The sequence below is a fragment of the Python bivittatus genome, unplaced genomic scaffold (genome assembly GCF_059951505.1).
Source record: "Python bivittatus isolate LINGU-HERP-01145 unplaced genomic scaffold, Pbiv_v1 ctg000700_np1212, whole genome shotgun sequence".
Taxonomy (NCBI): Eukaryota; Metazoa; Chordata; class Lepidosauria; order Squamata; family Pythonidae; genus Python; species Python bivittatus.
The window spans coordinates 19,989,111-20,013,891 of record NW_028277098.1 but is presented as its reverse complement, the minus strand read 5'-3'; the positions used below and the strand labels follow the sequence as shown (position 1 = coordinate 20,013,891).

The following is a 24,781-nucleotide window of genomic DNA, read 5'->3' as shown; positions in this document are numbered from 1 at the left end:
TAAACAGACACATAGATATGGACAGTGCTGTCCAAGTTAACAAATCAAGAGCTATTTCCATATTTTATTTTTCTGAAATTCCCTTCTTTCTCTCCCCACTTTAGCACAATTTAATAGATTATTAATGTTACACTTTACCCAGAATCTGAAACCCACTTCAAACCACTGTTTCAGAACTGTTCATCTTCATAGGGCTTCTTGTAGAATGCTGCTACCAGGAAATGTTTAAAATTTTAATGGATTTAAGATTGCATTTTAAAAACCCTTTCAAGACTCACTTTGATGTTCTATTTAGTGTTTTTAGAAGACATCATAGAAGTACTTGACATGTAGAAAATTTACATCAGAAGTGAATGTCTGCATCTTCTTTCAAGGGATGATAAAACATGCTTAAACTCCTAGATTCCTACTAGACTCTCTCACTTGAACAACCCCGGAAAAGTTAATTACCCATTTTGATTTAAACCTTTCAGATTAGGTGTTCCAAGGATGACTTCTAAATTGTTGAGTCATGACTGAGCCATTGTGCTCTCTGCTTTTTTAACCTCTTTTTTCTTTTTCCATATGCCTGTGGTGTGATGGAGAGCCACAGAGATGACCATGGAAAACTATTCCTATAGGCTCTATCAGTAAAGTATAGTTCCAGTTAATCTCATGGAGTTGATTTCCTGACCTGGGCTGCCTTGAAGAGCTGACAGGTATGTAAAATTATAAATCCAAAAAAAAAAAAAAAAAAAGACGGCCCCATCAGTAGGATGAAGGAATTGGAATACCATACATTGGAACAAAGATCATATTTTACAAGTGGTTATAAATAAGTGTTCTTATGAGTAAATCCTTACTATACATGAAAAAACATGCCATATCCATATACAATATGTAGGGATGAGTTTTGTTTGTTTATTTGTGCCTTCAAGTCGTTGTTGACTCCTGGCAACTGTCTGACTAGTCCCTGCAGTTTTCTTGGCAAGATTTCAGAAGTGGTTTATCACTGCCTGCTTCCTAGGGCTGAGAATTAGTGACTGCCCCAAGGTCACCCAGATGGTTTTGTGCCTAAGGTGGGATTAGAACTCACAGTCTCCTGGTTTCTAGACTGATGCCTGTTAGTATACATAATTATCCAACATAATGTCAACATAATTATCCAGAGTAGGATATCCAGTCAGAATTATTGGACTAGCTTCTATTAGGAGAACAGTATATAATGTTTAGATTGCAGTAAAGGTATTTTATAATTCCATCTGGATAAATTCCAAATAATAAACTAATACACATCCATTCACTTAAACAAATATGCACACAGTATTAAATCTTAAATAACATATACCTCCCTAATACTGTAGCAAATTTACCTTAGGGCCTTGTCTTCCTGGATATCCTGGCAAACCGGGAACACCAAGTTTACCCTGTAATTAAAGAAACAAACAAACAAATATTAATTTCTCATTTACTTTTCCCAAATATTCCCATAGTGTAACTAGCGCTTCTATGTAGTCATCATACTTACTGATTTGTAGCTATATGGATGGACACACACACACACACACACACACGTCTTGTATTTGTGAGGATAAGAAAAGACATTTATGAAAAATGGAGTACATGAGATATGCTCAGAGTAAGCCACAGAGGAAGAAAGGGTGGTTCTGGAGTATTTCAATGTATGCAGCATGTGGGAAAACACCAGAATGAGGACCTTTAAGAAGATTCATCAAGGAACATTTCTCAAAATAAGCAAAGTTTACTATGTGAACTAGATGAGCTGATGGTACCCAAGAGGAAAAATCGACAAAAATTGACTGACCAAGCTTTATCAAAAGTCATAGAAGTGGATGAGAACTGTAAGATTTGGGGACATCACACAGCATGAGGCATTGTGCATGGTGGGCTTCTCCTTTGATTCTTCTGGAATTCAAACTTAGCCTAATTAGCCAGATTTCAAGCTGGGTAGGTATATACATGTGTGTACGTGTGTGTGTGAGAGAATAAAATATTTAAATCTTTTAAATCAGAAAATGAACACTGAAAGTTATAATCCTACATTTGTTTCCATGTAACCTGAGTCTCTGTATAAATAAGAACAGTAAGTAGCACTGGAGATGTTATAAACATCCTATTTTATAATCTTCCATATAACAGCAATTATGTTACTATACTCCTTCATTTTTCAAGTTTGCTGCACACAAGTTCTGTTTAGTTATGGCCATACTGTTTGGTAATGCCAGGAGTAAGATACATTGAGCAGGCAAAAGTTGAGTTAATGGACGCTAATCCAGAATATACCATAGAATAGCTTCTTTATGCTATGTTTTTCCCTCCACATTTAAAATAATCTTTCCTGACTTGGTCAGATAAATCACCTTAGTTACAAAACATTTGAACATTCAAGCTAACATTTCATGTTATTAGTTATTTTCAGGTGGTTCCATCAATAAGACTGTAGTCACTTAGGGGAAAGTGTAGTTGTCCTTGATGGTCCCATAAAAATGCTCTCCTCTGATGTGCAAACACATTTTTTTCCAAGAATGGGAACTTGGGTAATCAGAATACTGCGACAAAAGGCCATGGGAACAGCATCTGCTCCTTCATTCAAAATACAATATGGAAGAAATTCTTAACTGCAGGGCTGAAGAATTGTTCCAAATACTAAAAGTGATATAAAAGAGCTATCTTTGCTTGTATACACATAATCTCATAATCATAATCTCAGTGTTTGTGAGAGAGTGGGATGGGATGTTAGTATCTTCAGCCAAATTGCTGAACATATTAGAAATCAAAACAAATATCAAATAAAAACTCCACTGCTCAAAAACAATAGTTCATCAATAAAGCTATCCTGAAGGGTGGAAGGAGAGTTAGTGATGATCCCTGAAGGTAAGATTGGCAACCTTCAGGCATCTAGGAAGCACACTTAACAGTCTTGGGGATGGCCACAATAAGAAGAGAAATATGCAAAATGAGCAGGGCAATTTCACTTCACATGGGCCAGTCTATCTTTCCTGGGTTGGGGGGAGGGGGGGAGATTTGGGCAAGAACTCTTTTTCAAAATGATACCATGCCTAGTTTTTTGTGTTTCCTTCTTCAAAAAGATGGGAAACCATGTCAATGAGCTTTGGCAATTTTGGCTGGGGACCATAAGTGACTAGGAGCTCAGATTGCCCATCCCTGCTGTAGGGTAGGGAGCATGATGAATAGGGTAATATGGTGAATAGAAATTTCAGAAGTACCTGCATAGTAGTGATAGCATTGCTTATGACTACTGTGCTCATGAGAGACAGTAAGTTAACCATGTGGCCTTCTGTTTGTGATCTCTTTGGGGCCCTTCCCATCCTCTACTAGCCCCAGAAGAGTGGTATTAAGTACTGTTGAGGCTTTTCTTAAACATGTCTGTGCTCTACAAAGCATTTGGTCCTCTTTGAGCAAATGAAAGGTCTGGCAGCACTGTATTTTCTCCAAAAGCTATCAGTTTCTGAATTGATTATGTGATTTTGTTGTTCATGGAACCAAATGTGAATAGTCACATAATGCAAAAGTAATGCAAAACCTCTTGGGCTAGGGTCATGTTGCTTATACCATTACACTGCCCCTGTTCCCATAAAACACTTAACTAAGTCAGCCACCAGCAAATCAAATCTCCTTATCAGTGATTCTAGCGGTACATAATGAGAATACAGAGTCCCTACCCAATTTCTTTAGGAATTGCTTAATATGCCTTAAACCTTTGCACTGAGAGAATACTGGCAAAATTTCATTACCTTACTAGGCTCTTCACAACTGACTGTGCAAACAGGTGTTGTTTGACCATTACTGCCAACCAGAGTTTGGAAGATGTGTTGTGTGCCACCAAGCCTTGGCAGGAATTCAATAATGGACAGGTTTGCTTTTTCAGCTGCACTTTCGCTCCAGTTCTTTTTGGGTATTCCAATGACACATCTAACTGGCTGGAGTTAGTTTAACACTTTGCATGATGGAATTCTAGTGTGAGCTAACTTAACTCCCCAGTGGCTGACAGGGCCAACCGATACCTTTTTTGTGTTCCCACAACATACAAGCCCCTTTCCCAATCCAGTTAAGCATATTGAATTAATAGGATCATTGTGCTGAAAGGAAAATATACTAAAATATATGACAGTAGGAGACACAAACAGCAATGAGAAACTACTATGGGACCTGGAGGAATTTGAGGGCTTGGCTAAATATGTCAACTTCCTGAAATCCCCCCTTCCTTTTACACTGAAATAAAATATTCACTTTTCAAATTTTCAGAGCAGCAGCAGTTATTATGGTTGGTCACACAGTCAGCCAGATGTTTAGACTGAATTTGGCATTTTTATCCACCTATCCAGTCCTTCCCAAGGACCTGGGATAGGCAGATGTTGTTGTTTGATGGTGTTAAAGATATTGTCACAGGATATAAGCTGTTCCAAGTAAAGCTGCCTTTTGCAATTGACTTATTCTTATTATTGCTATGATGATGATAATGATGTTTCTGATATCTTTAATATAGAAAACCAGTGGCCTGAACATTATACACAGTCATGATCCTTTTGAGATCTAATCTCGTAAGAAACTGTAAAAACATTCCATTCAAGAGGAAAGGAAATTCATGTTTTTAATCAACTTTATGCCTATGTAAACAATGTTAAATCTTAACTTTTATTAACTTAGAATTGCTGCTTTTCTTAGCTCTAGCTCCTGGGGTTCTGAAATGTGCTAAGTATTTAAATCTATATTTTCTAATTTGTAGCATTAGCTTTTGTGACTCATTAGAAAATTATTTAAAAGATGAAATATGAAAGATTATTGGCCCCCTAAATGTGAATAAACCAATGTTTTTTTTAAAAAATGTTTTTGTAATTAAATATCATACACTTAATTATTGTTACTATGTAAGATGGTTTGAGTATATATTGCTTTTGTTTACCTTTTTTAGAGTAAGCATTCTCTCTAATATTATTTCTCAAATATTTATGTTTGGGTAGAGTGAACTAATTCAAAGAATTATGGCTTCCTGGATTTTGTGTCTTTTTTTTGTTTCACTTCCTCTCTCCAAGCTGTTCTTTTTGTTTCACTTCCTCTCCAAGAAAATTGAAACTAAAACAAAAACTCCAGGTAGGAAAAGTGATTCGAAATCCTGGCTCTAAGGAATGCTAAATTTGAGTGTAGCTGTACATGAACCATGGACTTCAAGAAAATAGATTTCAATAAACTCAGGGCAATGACAAGAAAATGTTCATGTCAGGAGAAGCTGAAGGGAAAAAGAACTCAAGATGGTGGACATACCCTCTAAATAGAGGGTGTTAAAATCATAATCACAGCAAGGAAAAAAAAGTAAAATAGTTGAAGAAAGCCAATGTAGTTGCCCAATGATGACCTTTAAATAACAAAAAAGTTACATACAGTATGTGAAAAGAAGGGTTGGTTGGCTAGAGTGCACAGGTAGTCCAAAATTGTAGAGATGGCATCAGAAGTTCAGCACAAGCCTTGGTTGACAAAGAAGGCAAAGAACAACAAAAAAGGGCGCTTTTGGCAATTTCAGAATAAAAGTAGGTAACAGAATTAGTATACCAACTGCTCAATAAAGATGGTAAAAGCAAAGTGATAATAAAGAAAATGTACAGCTGCACATCTCCTGGTTGTTTTCTTTGACAAGAGGGTATGAGTTCCACAGCCAGTTATGAACAGTAGGCTGACTGGACCAATCATATTGTAATTATTAGTTATTCAATTTATAATCAAACTGAATAAAAGACAGCAGAATGGTTTGCCTACAAAGACAAACATAGTTTTAGACTGTTTCAAAAGTATGTTGTACCATTCCCAAATCATGGAAAGTAATAGTGCCAGCCCACCTTTCGTTCCAATCTGAATATGACAACTTAAAAGGATCCAAAAGGATTCAGGAAAAAACTGGAATAAATTCAAGGAAGGGCAGTGAGGACAATCAGAGAATTGCAAGCCAAATCCTTTGTGGAAAGGTTCTGGCTAGGTTTAACCTTAATAAGAAGGATAGCAGACTGCAAATAACTGAACGGATGTCACACAGGAAAAGGCCAAGATTTATTCTCTACTAACCCAAAGTATGGAATGCAGAGTACATATTCTGGCTGAATGTTTAAAGAAACCTTAAAAATGTTTTAACACTAGGAGTAGTTTGACAGTGGAACCAACTACCAGGAGAGCAAGGGGGAAGGGCTGGATGTGTTGAAGGAGATGCTAGATAGCCATCTATCAGAGATACCTTAATTAGTATTCCTGCACTGAGCAAGGGTCGGCCTCAATGGCTTCTTTCATCTCTGAGATTCTATGATCCCTGCACAAGCTGTGGAACAAGTAAAGATGGAGACTGCTCTATTACCAACCTGTTACAGCTTCATGTAAAGATACACTCATGTAAGCCTTTGCAAAATTGCATTAAGTGCTATTTTTCTTCTTCGCACACTCCTTTGAATCAAATTCTATATCTGTCACAATATTTCCACACAGAAGTAGCTCACTAGGAATTAATTTAGGTTTTGGGAGAAAATAAGTCTCACATATTCCTGTTTTTATGGAATTGGAATTTAATGGGAATTCAATGATGACTTTCCAATTATGCTTCCATTTATGCATAATTATAATAGTGGTGTTCTTTATTCATGACCTTTTTAACAGCTGGCAAAATGTCTTGAAACATTATAAGGATCATTAATTCCAAATAGCTCCCAACAGTTAAGTGAAGCTGAAAGGAATATTTTCTGAAATGAATGATCTGACTTTTAAAGTATTTTTATGACAGCTTATAAAGCTCTCTAGCATCAAATTATAACCTTCCTTTCTCTTTTTTACATGGAAGGGGAATCATCTGGAGAAAGCCATTCAAAAGATCCTTATAAACAAGCATGTCTTTGATCAGGCCAACGATGCAATGAAGCAGAAATGTATTTGAACAAAAGGTTATCTCCACACCAAGCAGAAAGGACACCTGGAAGTAATTTGGGAAAGGTGGAAGAATTTGCCTAAATGTATAGACAGGAATCAGAATCAGAAACAATCCAGCAATAATCAATTAAAGGATGATAGAATGAGATGGACTTATTCTATAAAAATTGTTCAAGGAGAAAGATGTTCATTATAGTTTTGTATATGCTTCAGAAAAAGATATACATATTCAGTATCACTTTTAGGGTATTATCACTACTCTCTATTTAGAATTCTTAAAATAAAACACAGAGATCATAATAGATTAAATAGAGATGCACAGAGACAGCAAATGGAGAGTTGGTGATAAGAAAATGGTTTTTATTTCAGAAACTAAAAGAAAATATTAAGGAGACTCTACAAGCTGCCTTTGGTCCACTGCTCTACTGTTTGAATTGAATTGGGTTCTTCTTCTTCCTTGATAAGAAACTTTGGTTTTAAGTGGGAGATTTCCAATTTACACCTCTCACTGACATAATAGTCATCATGTAAAAAAGGTGAGTTGTCTTTTCACCATGTAAAGAGACTCATATGAGATAGGTGGCCATATAAATCCTGTAAATAAATAAATACATGTTCTCATAAGTTCTAATGTAGGCCTTTATGACAAATCTGAGATCCCCTACATATACGTTTCACACATGAGGTTAATGTTTCCATATGTCATTTGTGCTTCAATTGTTTGTGTCACATTCTTGCTAGTATTATGCTGGTCAATTCTCATGATAGAAATATCAGACTAAACCATTACTAACCTTTTCTCCAGCTTGGCCAGGGCCACCTGGGTCTCCTGTAGGACCTGAACGACCTTTGGGACCTTCAGGGCCATCTTCTCCTCGAGGCCCAAGAGGACCAACTTCACCCTTAAAAATATTGTGTAAATAAAACTAACCATCTGTCTCCATGATAGAGTAAAGCTTGAATTATATTGCAGGGTTGAGAATGCAAAACAACTAAACAATAATTAAAGACCACCCACTGACTCTCTCAAATTTTATTCAGATTAAGTTTCTCCTAAAGCTTTCTAAGTATAATAGTTAAGAGAGCCACCACAGAAAACAAAATGGTTGCTATCCCTCTGCTTTCTTTTCTAAAGTTTGATTAATCAGCATTATCATGAGTTCTGGCACTAATTGGAACTAACTGTGATACAGGGAGAAATCCTCATTCAGTTTCTTCTTCTGTAAAATTTCTTGTTACAGATCCCTTAAGATTTCAGTTTTTATCTTGACAGTGGTTGTGCTGAGTTGTTTCAAGTTGGTTGTGAGGTTTCTAATAAGTATTACTGAAACGTTATCCATTTAAAAAATCACCTTGATGATCCATTTTATTTAAAAAATCAATACATATAAATAGTAAATGTTCTTGCTCAATAGTATCAAACTATATGCAACTTTTGTAAAATATCAGCTTCTGCAAATAGTATATGCAAATAACATGCAAGTTAACAATGCTGAATAAAAGAAAATCAATTGTCTTGCTTCCTTATAAAGTTTTTGAGGTTTTGAGATTTGTCATATGATGACACTACCATTCTAAGTAGTAGCATCAAATAATTTGAGATCTGATTTATACATGGAAGGGCAATTTTGGAAGAATACAAAAGCTGACACATTCAGATCAATAATGAGAATCATAACTAATAATATCTGGAGCATACTAAAATCAGTGCTAATGGAGAAGTAGCATACAGGAATGTATGTACAATGATTCCACTACCGCATGTTGTGTGGTTAATTTATCATTTAAATTACTTTAAGGCTGCCTTCCAGCCCAGGTGAGAGAATGTGGAACAATTAAACAGTAAATACCAGTATTAATAAAATTCCACTTATTAATAAAACACAAATAAACAGTTAAAGCCTTAATAAAAAGAGTTATCCCATCCTCAAATTACAAAAATCAGAAACTATGCAGGCTCATAAAATACACATCTTAAGCAAATGAATCTTTTGATATTTCCTACAGTAATACAGTAGAGCTTAGCAAAAGCCCTCATGCTCACCAATCTACTGGGTGGGGTGGCAGGAAGAGGAATGGAGGATAGAGCAGTACTAGTACAAAAGTTAAACTCTTGTTTTGCTAACAAACATCACATGCCTTCAGGTTCCTTCTCCTAAATATTGTCATCTACAAATTCTTGGTGATGAAGGTCTTTTTAATTGCTGCTCTCTTCTCTAGAACAACACTCCTCTGGGCATTGAACTGACCCAACAATACTGGGATTTATGAAAGTAATCAAAACCTGGTTATTTCATCAGGCCTTTGAGGGGGAGGTGAATTAAAAAAGAATCCTCTTGTATAAGAATATATGACTATATAGATTTTTATGGTTCTCGGCATAGGAATATTTTGCTGTATCGTGTTAAATTCATGGATGTTAATGTTTATTAGTTATCCAGTTGCTTTAATCTTGTTTACACATGGCAGGATAGTAAACTGCTTAGTCAGTTAATGATTGGAGCAGCATATAAACTAAATAAAATAAATCTAACCTAGCCTTCTTGCCTCTTCTTTTTTGGGAAAGTAAATGACTTCAGAAGAATCAATCATATCCATTAAATGAAGATCTCTATGTGTTTAAATGAGAATAATACTTACTCTATCACCCTTAATGCCCATATCACCTTTAAATCCAGGGAAACCATCTTCACCCTATTTTTTGTGGGGGAGGAAGGGAAACAAAATAGAGTTCCTTAAGCAATCAGAATGGAAGTTGTTAAAGAATTTGAATACATTAATATAATGCACATGACAACCATAGCTATTTTCAAATCAAATCTTTATTACAGTCATGGACCAGCATAACATAGCTATTTTGCTGTAAGTCACAATAATTTACATTACTAAAGCTGGATCATAATACACCAAATTACTGCAATATGGCAGTTTCTGTATCTGAAAAAAATGCCACAGCTGAACTGAATTACTTTTCAGCTTTAAAAAGAATGAATAATGAGAAAGGTGCTTAAGGCAATAGGAACATTCGTTTCTTAATTCATCGAGCTCTTCATTATAACATTACTTTTCCTTATTAAATTTCCTCCTTATACTTCCAGCTTTAAAAGTGTTAGGATTTTTTCCCATCAGACACCTCATGTTCAAAAGTCAATTGGAATATAAGTGAAAAGATACCACTACTGATTAAGGACTGATTAACATAGCCATATTTTACATATAGCCATAATGCAGTAATCACAGCAAATCTGCAACTGGGAGGTTCAGAAACAGCATTTCCAAGTCATCCTGTCAATGAAACACAACATTTCATCTAATTCAGAATGGGTTCATTCTGTTGTCAGTCTTTGTTTCTCTTTTTTATGTAATCTTATCTGATGCTGGTGGATGAACCAGCTATCACTGGGACCAAACACTAGAATGCTTCTGTTATGTATCCATGGTCTCATGAGCCTCGGCAAATATTTTCTAGGATTCCTTAAGTAGGTTGCTTTCAATCAGTTCACATCTGAATACAACCGGGTATAATTAGTATTTCCCAGATTAGAACATAAGTATCCCTTTTTCTTCCTTTCTCTGAATTTTGCCAAGCAGTTATCAGTTCAAAAACACAGACTAATATGTACCTTTAAAAAACTGCAGGTTAAATTTGTATGAATTTTCTTGGGTACAGAAAATGCATTTCAAGTTTTGTAAAGTTAAAAAAAAAACTGTATGTGTATTTATTACACAGTCATTGGTCTGCAGCAATGTAGACCAATCAGTCTTTGAAAAAAATGTAAATATTGTAGAATATGAAAAGATTTGCCCATCCCTGTTTCTGATGTTTTTCTAATGTTCTTAGAATTCCTATAATCTTTAATGCAAGTATAGATGCTATAATTACATCTCAAGAATCAGGAATCCTGGGAAATGTAGTTCCCAGCAGCAATGATGCTACCGCTATTGGCCATTATTTAAAGGAATGAAACTTTCCTTATGCATCACATCAAATTATTCAGGTGGTTAACTTTGTCCCTACAAAGTATCCCAATTGCAGTAACTCATAAAAGACCCATTGATCTACCCAGAGAAGCCTAAATTTTTAATCCTGGGGGCTGCTGTATTTACTGTTCTTTGGTTTTCTGGTAGCCATACCGAGAAACAGTCCCACACATAAGGAGTTAGCCTTTAATACAGTTGAAAACATCTAGCAAAAGGGCTTAATAATTATAGGCAACATTTACCAACCCACCCAAGATATTATGTTAAACTCTCTTATTCATAAGCTATTAGCAAATTTTCTGTCCTATTTTGAAAGAAGTACAAAAAAGTTTTTGCTGAAACCATTTTTATCCTGTTAATGTCCTAAACAACCAAAGTACTCACTCAAGAAATATCTGTGCCTAGGACAGCTAGACAGGCCAGCACTTAAGTCAACCAGTTTCTTCTCAACACTCCAAAGCACTTAGAGAAATGTTTCAAAAGCTTTTGCATTAACAAAACAGCTCATTTCTCTCTATTCTGGTACTGAACTATGAAGCCAACAGCAAAGACATGGCCGACTCATCTCACATGCTATGTATTTGGACTACATTGTTTTGCCACTGCTTCTAAGGTTCAATCAGAAAGGAGTCCAGTCAGAAGTAAAGGCAGGGCACCTACAGACTATATTTGGAGAAGAAAGCAATAGTTCATTTCTCCCAGCACTATGCAAGAGAGCTTGGTTCTCTAGATATCCAGATTCCAAGGGCAAAATTATCATATTTAATAATTGTATTTTATGCTATACTATTTATGTTTTTATTGGTTTTAACTGTTTGGCTGTGAACCGCCCAGAGTCCCTCCTTGTGGGGGAGTTGGGCAGTGATATAAATTTGATTTATAAATAAAATAAAATAAATAAAATGTGATTTGGAGCATATACAGGCATGCCAGTAGCACCTATCAGGAACACCTTAAACTAAACACAACCTTTCCTGGATCATGCACTAACTGTGGAGGGCAGCTGGGCAAGATATCCTTGATATTACATATCTGCATCCTATGAAATCAGTACAAAACTATTGAATTTTGTGGAGCAGGAATTCATAGGATTGGTAATATGGTCTGGGTCATTAATGCTCTTATTTATTCTTAACAGTCTTTTCTGTACATTTGGACCATCTGAAGAAATTTCAGGAGGATACACTGCCACTATGGTCATTTTCCAGCCACCGTGTAATATTGCACCCTAATTTAATAGACATGACTTTCAGTTAGATTTTCCAATTTAATTGGGGTACCTTTTGCAGTAGAATGTAAACACAATTAACAGATTACCTTTTCGCCTTTGCCGCCCTTCAGCCCTCGGACACCATCAGCACCCTAAGAAAATGCAGATGACAACGGTCAGGTGACCAGATAGGTTAAAATGTATACTAAGTTGATTGCTTATCAGACATAAACATAACGTTATAATACATAATGTACCTTTACACCACGGGGACCAGGATAGCCAACTGGACCCTGAGGACCTGGAGGCCCCTGGAAAAGATTAGATTGCATTTAGATTATACTTGTGTGATGTTTAAACAAGAGACACGTACCTGTTGATGCTACACATTTACTTTTTCAAAGTAGCAGCAGTTGTTGTTTTGAGCATGCTTTCTTAACATAATCTAAAGCAGGGTTCCTCAACCTTGGCCACTTTAAGATGGGTGGACTTCAACTCCCAGAATTCCCCAGCCAGTGGGGAATTCTGGGTGTTGAAGTCCACCCGTCGTAAAGTGGCCAAGGTTGAGGAACCCTGATCTAAAGGATTCAGTCATAAAATATCCAGAGATTTGTTAACTTATGGCAACTGTGATTACTAAGAAAGGCTTTTCAGGTGTACTGGTACATAAACATGGAATTTTAAACAGAGGCTACAGTAAACTGTGCCATGCAAACCCAGCTGAATTGGATGACAAATTATACAGCTATTCAGGATAATTTTGTACCTTAATGTACTCATTCTTTTTTTTTTTAAATCGCATCAAATAAATCGTTATTTACTCTAATTTATGAGTGTTGGGAAATGCCATGATAGCGTTGGGCATGTTATCATTCCTATATTTCCTAACAGAAAAAGGACACATATGGGCTGACTCTCCTTTTTTATTTATGCTAGAATAAGTTTCCAGATTAGGATTATAATTCACTGTGTAGGAAGGATTAATTCCTCAAGAGAAGATTACAAATAATTCATTGGGTACAATGTTTATCTTCTTCTTTTAACTCACATGGGGTAGGATGGAGGTCAGAAATGAAGTCAGTGGAAGAAGAAAGAATTTATTCTACTGCCTATACACATATACCTAAATGTGGTAGTTCTACCTTGGACTGAGACCCCACATATTTCTTTTTACATCAATAAGAGGGTCAATTGACCATTACATAAACAGCACGTCATATGAGCAAAGACTCAAAAAATAAATGCAATTGCTGCTTGATATTTACAACATTATTTCAGCAGTTCTTGGAAATATTGTTTTTATTAAGAGTGCAATGTGTGTGTGTAAGTGTGTGTGTGTGTGTGTGTGTGTGTGTGTGTTACAGAAGAACTTTTAGCTAAGCATTTAGAATTCTGGATAGTCAAGTGTTGGGTGGAAAAACAACATTTGATAAAAAGGGAAGAATTACAGAATAAAAGAAACCATCTCTACTCTGCTCAGCAAATGATTCTGTGCTGCATAAACTCTTAGTAGGTAAGGGATGTTCCTCACAAAGTTTTAATGTACTCATGTAATGTACATTACATTTATTGCAATGTGAAAGATTGTCTTTTGAATCTGCTGATGCATGTTCTTGTGAATAGTTCAATACATGTTCAGATTTCTACCTACAATATCCTGCTCAGCTTTGAATGTAGTTTATTCTAAAACTAGTCTGCTGGACTTTAGTTACCTGTGAATGTGAGATATACTTTGTCAACATATCCTGGACAACCTAAAGTTGTTGAGTAATAATTTAAAGTTCTGCCAATGGAAAAATAAGTGGGACACTCTTCATAAGAGAATGAAAATTCATTCTGGTTGCCTAATTTATTCAGTTACAGAACTAAGGGGAAGCATTGGGAAACCTAGGTTACACAGAATAAATAGTATGGAATTATCACTTCCATCATCATCATCTATGGTCAATAAACAAAAAGGGTATGGAACATATTCTCTCTTTATCCCATCACTTTTATTCTGAACATTCTCCTTTTATGCTTAAATAGAGAAGATCCTGTTGATGAATTTATTTAGTTAGTTTTTGTTTTGTTATGCACCACTCAGGGTTGTACAAGTGACCCAGTACACAAGAATTGTAGGGGAGAAATTAAGTCAATAAATATTCTCCAGTAGAGGAAAAAAAGTTGTGAAGAACGAGAGCCCAATGATGTTAGTTCTAATTCTCTAAGGTATCAATCACATTTTTCATTTAACAGATACAGTTCCATATCTGTCACTCTATTTCTAACAAGAATTATATACATATTACAACAACAACAACAACATAAGTATAAACATACCGTGTCACCTTTCTCTCCAGACTGCCCTTCTTTGCCTGGATGGCCCTATTTACAAAATATATTGAGGGGAGGAGAAACACTTAATGTGCAAACAACTATATGAATGAATTCATTCCAATTATCAAACAATATTTTATTTATTTGGTGGTTTCTTTATTTTAAAAAGACATAACTGACTTGAAATATCCATCCTCTCCTCCTACAGTAACTTGGCAATTGTAATCTAATTAGGAATAGACAAACTCTACCAAACATCTACTAATGATTACTTTCAGGATCTTATAAGAAGGATTCACAGTCAAAGTGGTATAAGACCAATACAAGTTTACAGTGAATTGAGTGAGGTAATTAAGTCATTGAGGTCTCTGGATAATCTGATACATAATAGCTATTATTTCTATAACCGTTCTGCTGAGAAGGTCCCCAAAATCCTGCTCTAATGACATCACTGAGTAAACATCAGAAGAGTCCATCTGATTCATCAGGTCAAAGTCCAACACATTGGAAGTATTTTGCTTCCCCAGAATGGCTAACCAGAGCTGTCCTCTCCTCCTGGTATTCACTTTTATAAAGATGATGAATGGAAGATTCCATTTTATTGTCAGAGTAAATTGCCTTTAATAGCCACTAATTAACTCCATGTATCAGGGTTTCCATGGGGGACATGACCATATGATTGAAGCCCTGTCCCTCTTGAATATGCATTGCACGTGCATAACAAAAGGGACAGGGCTTTGATCACAAATCTTGACTTCTGCCCCCCACTTCCCAGGATGCCCCTGTCATGTAACAATCTCTTCCAAAGTTGTCTACACCAGGGACCATTTCTACAGCTTGGAATAATGAATTCTATACGTAAGTTACTTAATATGAAAAATTACATAATTTTGTCTGTCCTGAATCTAGGAAAGGTATCGTGACATTTGGGAAGGAGGCAAAATTAGTCTTTAAAATGAGAACACTATAGTACCATACATAGGAGAACATAAGGTTATTTATTTAGAAACAAGTTTTCTTCTCAGTCAAATGCTGAGCCAGGAACCAGATAACATGGCAAAAATTATTTCCTACTCCCACTCCCCTTTTCATATAGAGGAAAGCAGAAATACATAATGAAATGACCACGCTGCAAACTTTCCTCACCCCTCCATTTGTTTGATTGTTACTTGGGGGTGGGGGGGAAAGGGAGGCTGCTAGAGGGCTTCCACCAAAATAAATTATCAGGTGTCACTAGGAAAAAGGAGAGTTTGGGGGGGAGGGTCAGGAAAGCAGATTTTGGTGAATGTCATGTGTTTCCCATAATACATAATTTTAGGCTAAAGACAAATTAGATTCCTAAAATATTTCAAAATAATAACTGACATAGTCCAGCTCTATATGGAATCCAGCATAGCATGAGACTGTTCTTGCTACATCGATAATACCAGCATTTAGAGATTGCCCTTGAAAGTATAAAGTACTATCCAGAATATCAAACCAACAAAGCTGCTCTTCTATTTTAGATCCAAATATTTCTAAAAATAATGGAAAAGCAAGTAAAGCACTTGAGAATTTCTTCATTTGATGTGTTTTCTCTGGAAGATGGAAATTGATTATTTTTATCTGTCACCAAACATTACACTAAAGCACACCATTAAAGTTATGGCACAACAAGATGAAAGAAAACAGTAATAGAAATATTTTACTGCTGGTGAAAATCAATAGCCTGAAGATTTTCCTGTTGGGTTACATCTACATGCAATTTAAGAGCATAATAAATCTTCAGTTTTGTTGTCTATCTCCAAAACGTTAGAATAAATATCAGATTCAGTGTGTGATTTAGGTTGCAATCCTACACAGTTGCTTAGAAGCAAGTCTCACCAAACTGAATTAGACTTGCTTCTGAGTAGAAATGTATAGGATTGCATTATCATACTCATTTCATTTTGCTCTCTTCTTTTAATCCCTCCTTTAGGGCAAATATTTCATTTCTGCTTGCCTTTAAAAGTCCAAGTTGTAACTCAACTCCGTTCTCTATTCTGATCTCCTCCTGTTCAAAAGTGCAATAATAAAAGGATTGCTACAGTGCAGATGTATGCTTCAATCCTATTTTCAGTGACCTGGAAGTAAATCACACTGAACTCAGTGAGACTTATTTCCAAGGAGATCAGAATATGATTGCACTGTACCTGTTATTCTTTATCTTCAGAGAGATCTGGAAAGTCTAGTTGACAGGATGAAAATCGATAAAAAGAATTTTCAACATATTGAGACTAAAATAACCTGGGGAAAGTAATGACAGCTTAACTGGCACAAATTCTATATTATACTGAAGCAAAAACATGTATTAAATCAGGGTTGATTTAACACAGATGTGCTATTCTTCAGATGTGTTAAACTCCTATCAACCCATCAGCACAGATATTGTAACCGATACGAGCTGCAGCCTTGCATGTCTGCAGGGCATCAGCATGGGCAAGTCTTCACAAAATAATGATGGCATCTATTTAAGCACATGTGTTACTATGACCTAAACTTTTGTTCCTCCTCTTCTGAGACAGGGTGGGGGTGGGGGAACCTTTTTCTACTTCTATACCATATGCTCAGGTAATCTCTTTAAAGTTAAATTATTGGAGAAAAAAAAGTTAGTCTCAGATAAATATAGTGCTTATGCCAACTGTAATAAATTGATTTTATTTGTGCAACAAACTCCTTATGCAAGATGCCTAATCAAGTCAGCAGTGTAAAATCAGAGATGGCAGCTAATATAGCCCAGCAGTCCTACGTAAAGCCAAATAGAGATTCAATAATGTGTTTATGTTGCTTATCTGAGGAAGAGGCAGGACAAAGTTTGTCAAGAACCTTCCCAGTCAAGTTGCTTATTATTATCTTTTAACTTGTTGGATCACTAAATTTAAGCCAGCCATAATGGATTAACCTGTGACTGTAGTGAATCCGACCACTAGACTAATTGGTCCAGTACAACTGCTCTTCCTAGCATTGGCTCTACAGGAACTGAAGGAAGAAGTTTTTCCCATTCCAGCAATCCAAGAACTAGGAATGTTGGAAACTGAACCTGGAGCTTTATATATGCAAATCATATGTTTTGTTATTGAGCTTTGGAGTTTTAGGCATCTGACTTCACAAATTATGCATTATCTCCATTTGCCTACAGAGAGAGGTAAAGAGAATCCTGAAGACATGGTCATCCATGTAGAGGACAACTGGTATAATTTGTGTCATTATGACATCATGTAAGAAGAATTATGTAGGGTATGTCATTTGCGTTGTGTGATTGCAAAACTGACACAAATTACAAAATCTACATCTTCTGCACAATGACATCATGATGTGTGTGATGTCATCATGGCTTTTACTGGAACCCTGGATTTAAATAAGGCCAGGGAAGAAACATTATTAATCCATCATGGTGCATCCAATGCAAATCCAAACTTTTGTTTGGTAAACTAGATTGCATTCAACTAACAGCCCAAACTTCTATCTATGTGATAACTTATTTGTTCCTAATAGAGATGCTCTGGCTTACAAAAAGCAGAATAACTTTGTTGTTTGATTTTGAAATTATTTTTTTAACATTGAAATTAAAAGTACCACCATGATTAGAACTGAAAAGCTATGAGCTCAACCTTAACCCAAAAAAGATGAAACATTTTTACCAGCACAGCAAAGTTTATTTAACTTAAAAGATAGCTTTCTCCTAACAATTCTATCATGTTAATTTCCAGTATTTTATATCTGTCCTTGACAGGTTGGGCAACTAAATGCATTTTTTAATTTCAGTTCCAGTGCAATTTCTCATCATTCCCATTTCAATGACCTTTTAAAAAAATAAAGGCTTAGATGAGAAATGTGAATCAGGTTGAAATAATGAAACTGGATATACTTTATATGTTCTGCTTCAAGCTATTGGTGATGCAACTTCCTTGTTGAAATTCATGAGCATAGTGCTGCAAAGTAATTTTTTTTCTTAAAACACAATTTAAAATGGACAAAATTGCATATCACTTACAGGAGGGCCATCAGTACCCGGAAGTCCTGCAAGGCCAGGCTTGCCCTGAGGTCCCTGGAGAGAGATGAAGAAACACTTTTGAAAAACCAATCAAAGATAAGGTAGAATGGCATATTGCCAATGTCTGCAAGCAAAAGATTATTCCTGAATAAAAATGAAAACTCAGTCAGGAAGAAAGAAATGAAGGTAGTACTCCAATATTTAGAGCTAGTTAAACCATTTTGAAGTTGGCATCCAGCTGAAAGATTGGGAATATGTCATTTGGAAGTGATGGTCTGAATTTAAAATCATGGGATGATTTTCCAGAATTACTTTCACATTTGATAAAAGATCAGTTACATATATATACCCTATTCTTTTTATCCAAGTATATTGAACAAATATCTGAAATATGGTGAATTTTGACAGTATGAAAGGTGAGACTCTCAAATAAATTGGAGTGAATATCTGCAAACAATATTTATTTCTCCCATTTTAGATTAATAAAAATGAATGAAGCTGTTCTCATATAGGCAACTATCAACATTCAGATGTTCCCAAGCTATTATTCATGTTTTGCTAACATTCACAGGTAAATACTGTCATTTGCCAAGGGTACTTGGCAAGTATAAGGTATAAATATTAACTAAATTGTGAAATAATGGAATAAAACAACCAGACAATATCAGAAAAATTACATGGGGAAAATAGTTTGAATGAGACCTAAAAGAAATGATTTTAACTAATGTGATTTTTTTTTAGGGTTAGAGCTGTCATGTGATCCCAGGAAAAGATGTGGCTGCTTTAAAAGTTTGCAAATTGATGCTAGGTTTGAACCCCTATGCACTCTGATGCACCTTTTTGGAATCAAATCCATCTTTTTGGAATCAGATCTATCGACATGTGATTGGAACAAAAAGCTTTGGCCTTACTTGAAATTGGCTTAGTTGTTGTCTCAGTAAAACCAGCATTTTGTTAGTATTTATACTCTGTTATTAAGCTACACAGCTGTGAGGGCTGGAGCTTGCAAAGTGGAAATGAGGAGCCTGGGGCCAGACATGACCATTTTGTAAACATATGCCAGGTGCAACCAGGCCAGAGAGAGAGAGAGAGACAGAGAGAGAGAGAGAGATTGCAAGCAGTCTACTACAAAAGGGTGGGAGAAAGAAGCTCAGGGTTTAAATCTTAGGACATACATATATAGAGAATTAGTTTCTCAGCCTTTGTAGAAGTTCCGCTTCATCAGAACAAAATTTGCTTGTATTTGCAACTTATTTACTCAAGCCCAGAGCCTCCTAGAATCAGTTGGAGGCAGTCAGTGCCTAAACTGATTTAAATAAATATTAAATGTATTCTCTAAGCCAAGTATTTGACTTCCCACAAGAGTACTAAATTCCAGAGAAAGAACTGTTACAGTGGATTGGGGGCAACTTTTGATAACAGTAACAAAGGGATGGCAAACTGGTACAAAACTGCAGCAATACCATATGTATTTGAAAGAATGGTCTTCACATCTGTTGCTATCATGGCATTCTCAAAAATCTAACACTATCTTTCCAATTTATTTATTTTATTGCTTTCAGGTAAAGGCAGTTAGCAGCAGGTAAGCCAATCAATGGTTACTAGCCAAGCAGGATATACTGTATATTATCTTCATTATCAGAGACCTGCCTTTCAACATCAGCTTTGGGCATCATGATCATCGCTGTACTCATGTTCAGGTTATGGGTTTCTAAGAGCCTTTGGCTACCATGAAGCAGTCTTTCTGTCTAATTTGGCAGGGTACTTTGTATGTCCTCATCCATGAGATATGAGAAGATGCATCTGATAAACATGTTACTTTTTAGAAATGAAACAATTTAGAAAGAAATTCAAAGGGTAACAAACTATGTCTAGTGTTGATTACAGTATTGATCAAAGGGAAGTACTTTATTGTCTTAACTGGCTTAGTATGAGAAGCTCTTATTGGTACAGTATGCTAGTTTGGTCCCCTCTATTGCAGCTTCCCTTCCTTTCAGCTGTAGAGAAGACTTTTCATCTCTGGAGGCTCTTCCTGAGAGATCTGATTTCTAGAGTTGTATTTCAGCAAAGAATCTCCAAAGATAAAGGAGACTCCCTGCAGCAGTTAGTGCTCTGTGACAACCTGTGACAATCACAGAGAATGAAGATGAAGAGCAAAATCTTCATTTGCATCACTACTCTTCAAATGACTTAGAAAGTTTGGTAAAGGATGATTTACCAAAGAACCCCAAGCATGAGAGAAGAGCAAAGAGAAATAGGCTATATTTGACACAATGGAAAACTAGTCCACGCAAAAACTGACTTGGCATTGCCCAGCGCAGATGAATAATGTCTCCTGGAAAGGGACGTGAGGAGAATTTCACCTGGGGCCAGGGACGTCTGCCAGAATCTACATCTGCCTCATCCTCATGAGACTGACAGGAGCCAAGGGCCATTTCAGGCATTCCACGTATGCACATCATCTCTATGGAAAATAGATGTGCTTAGAAGTTCACCTATTCCAGTGTGAAGACCCAATCAGGACATGTTCTAAGTCAAGGAAAAGAATCCAAAGAACCAGGGTGATTTTTAACAGTGAGCTATGGAGCTCAAGTTTTTCTGTCTAGTACCAACTGGCTTCACTTGACCTTCAATATACAAAAGAAACTCTATTCTGAGGGCCAGTTGTAATTAGTTTATTCTTTGACATAAGCCTATTCTTTGACATTAATTGCTATTTTGACTTCAAGTGTCATTGACTCCATTTCAGGTGTGATTGATTCCATTAGGCATTGATTCCAGAAAAACACATTATGGTATAGAGAGCCACAGAGACAACGTAGGCAGAGACAACAGTAACAAAAACATGCTTTAGACCCAGGAAACAAAGAAAGCATGAGAAAGAAGCTGAGACTGACTTGACCCTAATTCACTGGAGTCTAAAAGAGAAGGAAAGGAGAACTCAAGCGTTCAAGATTCTGTACTATAGCTTATATCAATTACATATAGTTATAGAACAAACTTGTGGAATGTGTTTTTTAACCTGGCCTATCTTGAAGGGCTGACATACAGGTGGCAAAGCTGAAATTAGCATTTTCAAACATAGAAATATATCAGTCACCCCTGGTGACTGATGGACCTGGAGGGGTTCCAGAGGGAGTTGGGGGTTGTTCCTGCTGGTCTGCTGAATGGTCCATCCGAAACCTTGGTTGCTGCCTGGAATAAAGGGGCAGCTGAGGCTTTGGAGTGGATCATGCTCTCAAGGATCCCATCATTCCCTGTGGTTTACAGAGGGCTTGAGGGAGATGAAATGAGAAAAGAGACATCTAGAGCATCACTGGCACTCATCTAAGTACAAACTCGACTGAACATGGGTTAAGGCCACTATTAAGGCCTACCTTGTGGTGGTAAGGGTGGCAAAGTGTCAGTATTCCTCTGTCCTTATTGCATCTGTAGATTGCCACCCCACAGCCCTATTTCGAGTGATACGGGCCCTCTTTTGTAAAAGGGGCCCAGAGAACCTTTTGCAGGGTTGTGTGGAGGAATTTGCTCAGCATCTGTCAGATAAAATCATTCAGATTTGTTCGCAGCTGAATGCTAGCTTTGCAGCAGGTCTGGGAGAGATGCCTAGCGTGAAGTCTTGTCCGGTTATCTGGGAATGGTTTGAACTGTTGGACCTGAGGAAGTGGACAGGGTCCTTAGGACTGTGAGCTCGGCCACCTGCACCTTAGACCCATGCCTCTCCTGGCTTGTGAAAGCGGCCTAGGGGGTGTTGTGTGGGTGGGTTCTAGCAGTGGTGAATTCTTCTTTGAATGAGGGGGTTGTTCCTTGGCCTCTTACGAAGGCTTTGGTGTGCCCCCTCCTCAGGAAGCCATTGCTGGACCCCATGATACTGGGCAATTTTCATCCAGTACCCAACCTCCCCTTTTGGAGGAAGGTGATTGAGAAGGTGGTTGCACAGCAGTTTCAGAGGACCTTAGATGAAGCGGATTGTATGGATCCTTTTCAGTCAGGGCTTAGACCTAAATATGGTATGGAAATGGCACTGGTTGCACTTTTGGATGATCTGTGGTGTGGGTGAGATGGGGGTTGTGGGGGTTGTGTATCCATCCTTACTTGACCTCTCAGCAGCCTTCAGTACCATCAACTATGGTATCCTTCTGGACCGACACAGAGGATTGTGGGTGGGCAGCACGGTGTTGTGCTGGTTCACCTCCTTTCTACAGTGTCAGTTTCAGTCAGTGGTGATTAGGAAGGAGAGCTCCCACCCTTGGCCCCTACTATGTGGGGTGCCACAGGGATCAGTGCTCTCTCCTCTCCTATTTAACACCTGCATGAGACCACTGGGTGAGCTCATCTGTCACTATGGGGTGAGGTATCATCAGTATGCCCCAAACAGATCCTGTGCACAATCAGGGGGTCCTCCTGGACTCACGACTCCTGCTCAATGAGCAGGTGGCAGTCGTGGCTAGGAAGGCCTTTGTACAACTTTGTATGGTGAACCAGTTGTGCCCATTCCTGAATCAGGGGGACCTTCTCATGGTCACTCATGCCCTGGTCACCTCCTGGCTAGACTACCACAATGCGATCTACATGGGGCTGCCCTTGAAGAGTATCCGGAAACTTCAGCTGGTGCAAAATGCAGTGGTGCAAGCAGTTATGTGTGCTTCTGGTAGAACACACATTACACCTCTGCTTCACAAGCTGCATTGGTTACCAGTTTGTTTCCAGGTCCAATTCAAGGTGCCTGTGTTGACCTTTAAAGCCCTAATGGCGTGGGTCTGGGTTACTTGAAGGACTGCCTCTCCCTGATTTCATCTGCCCACCCTACCAGATCAGGCAGAGGGGGCATGTTATGGGTTACGATGCCTAAGGAGCGACATTTGGTTTTTTCTGCTGTGGTGCCTTCCCACAAGGTGAGGTTGGCCTTGTCACTGTTGGGTTTCCAAAGTTCCTCAGGACTTGGTTGTGCCAACAGACCTAGGGACCCCGGGGGACGGGTGATCTAGTGACGTGGCTCCATTATTTTTAACATCTCTTCACTACTTTTTTGTAGTGAAATTAATATTTTAATTTTTAAAATATTTTTATACTTTTTAATGTATTTATTGATTTTTTTTTTAACCTTGTTGTTAAAAAGTGAGATGGGCGGCTAATAAATTGTGTGAAAGAAAGAAAGAAAGAAAGAAAGAAAGAAAGAAAGAAAGAAAGAAAGAAAGAAAGAAAGAAAGAAAGAAAGAAAGAATTCTGATATTGTAAATTCAAGGCAAGTGGAAAACAGAATAATGCTTAAACCCTTTACAAGCAAAATGCATGTGTTCTACCACCAAGTTACAGACTTTTCTCCACACAGAGTATTTGTAAATAAGTTGAGAGGTCTTAAGAAAAGTAGCATTGCATTCCAGGGAACTGGGCTGCTATCTGAAACTTATTCTTGGGGGAAAAAAAATCAGACCACATCCCCATATTTTAAGAAAGCAGAGATTTGGCACTGATTATTCAGCAAAGGAATATTCCTTACTTTTTCACCTGGAACTCCAATTGGACCTTGTGGACCTGGAAGTCCCTGTTAAAAAATTAAAAACACACCATAAGGAATCTACAAACTTGTACAGCTATTTTCTTAAATAGCTTATCATTAAATTCATCTTAAATTTTCTTATCATTAGAAGGAACTTTTTCTCAGAAAATCCTTTTTAGTGAAATGCAATTAGAGAAAACAAGATAATTGTGAGAGCTTTCACATTGGCTGCTCTGCTGGCAACGGGGTTGTGATATGATCCAATATGAAACTCTCTTATAGCTATGGCTATTCTTGTTGGTATTTACAGAATCTAAGAGTCATCTTTCTCTCTCTCTCTTCCCTGCTCCCCCCCCAAAAATAAATTTATTTGGAAGATTTGTGAAAATGTGATTCAAAAATTTACTCCCTTTTATACTAGGATTATATCTAAGAGAATAAGCCAAGTAAGGGCACACGGGACCAGAGAAATGTTTATCCCCACCCTTCATGCCTGATTTCTTGAATGTCTTCTTAATGCAAAGGCTACAAAACAAAGGCTTACCTGTGGACCTGGAATACCTTGCTGTCCAGGTGGTCCTGGTTCCCCTTGTGGACCCTGTTATATGAGAAATGCACAGAAGAATATTAGTGCCTTCATTACTTCACATCATAGCTTCACAAATATGTGGAGTTTACAGACATGGTGGAGGAATTATCTCTTAATTTCTCCTCCAGATATTTTTGTCCCATGGTGACTTCAAACCATTAAAACATTAAAACAAAATTAATTTGTACCCTACATAGTGCCCCTGACTAGTATCTGGGGAGGTAGATGAAAGATGCAGTTTTTATCCCA

The 24,781-nt window shown here is 37.2% G+C and overlaps 1 protein-coding gene across 1 annotated transcript in view; it reads right to left on the bottom strand.

Moving 5' to 3' along the window:
* The window catches only part of COL11A1 (collagen type XI alpha 1 chain), a 246,369-nt gene that overhangs the window by 115,307 nt on the left and 106,281 nt on the right, over positions 1–24,781 (bottom strand). Inside the window, exons 23-31 of the mRNA XM_088153779.1 lie at positions 24,488–24,541; positions 23,944–23,988; positions 18,444–18,497; positions 14,435–14,479; positions 12,370–12,423; positions 12,220–12,264; positions 9,562–9,615; positions 7,716–7,823; positions 1,353–1,406 (exon numbers count right to left, since the gene is read on the bottom strand). Coding sequence (XP_088009905.1) covers positions 1,353–1,406; positions 7,716–7,823; positions 9,562–9,615; positions 12,220–12,264; positions 12,370–12,423; positions 14,435–14,479; positions 18,444–18,497; positions 23,944–23,988; positions 24,488–24,541 — 513 coding nt within the window. The remainder of the gene's footprint in view (positions 1–1,352; positions 1,407–7,715; positions 7,824–9,561; positions 9,616–12,219; positions 12,265–12,369; positions 12,424–14,434; positions 14,480–18,443; positions 18,498–23,943; positions 23,989–24,487; positions 24,542–24,781) is intronic.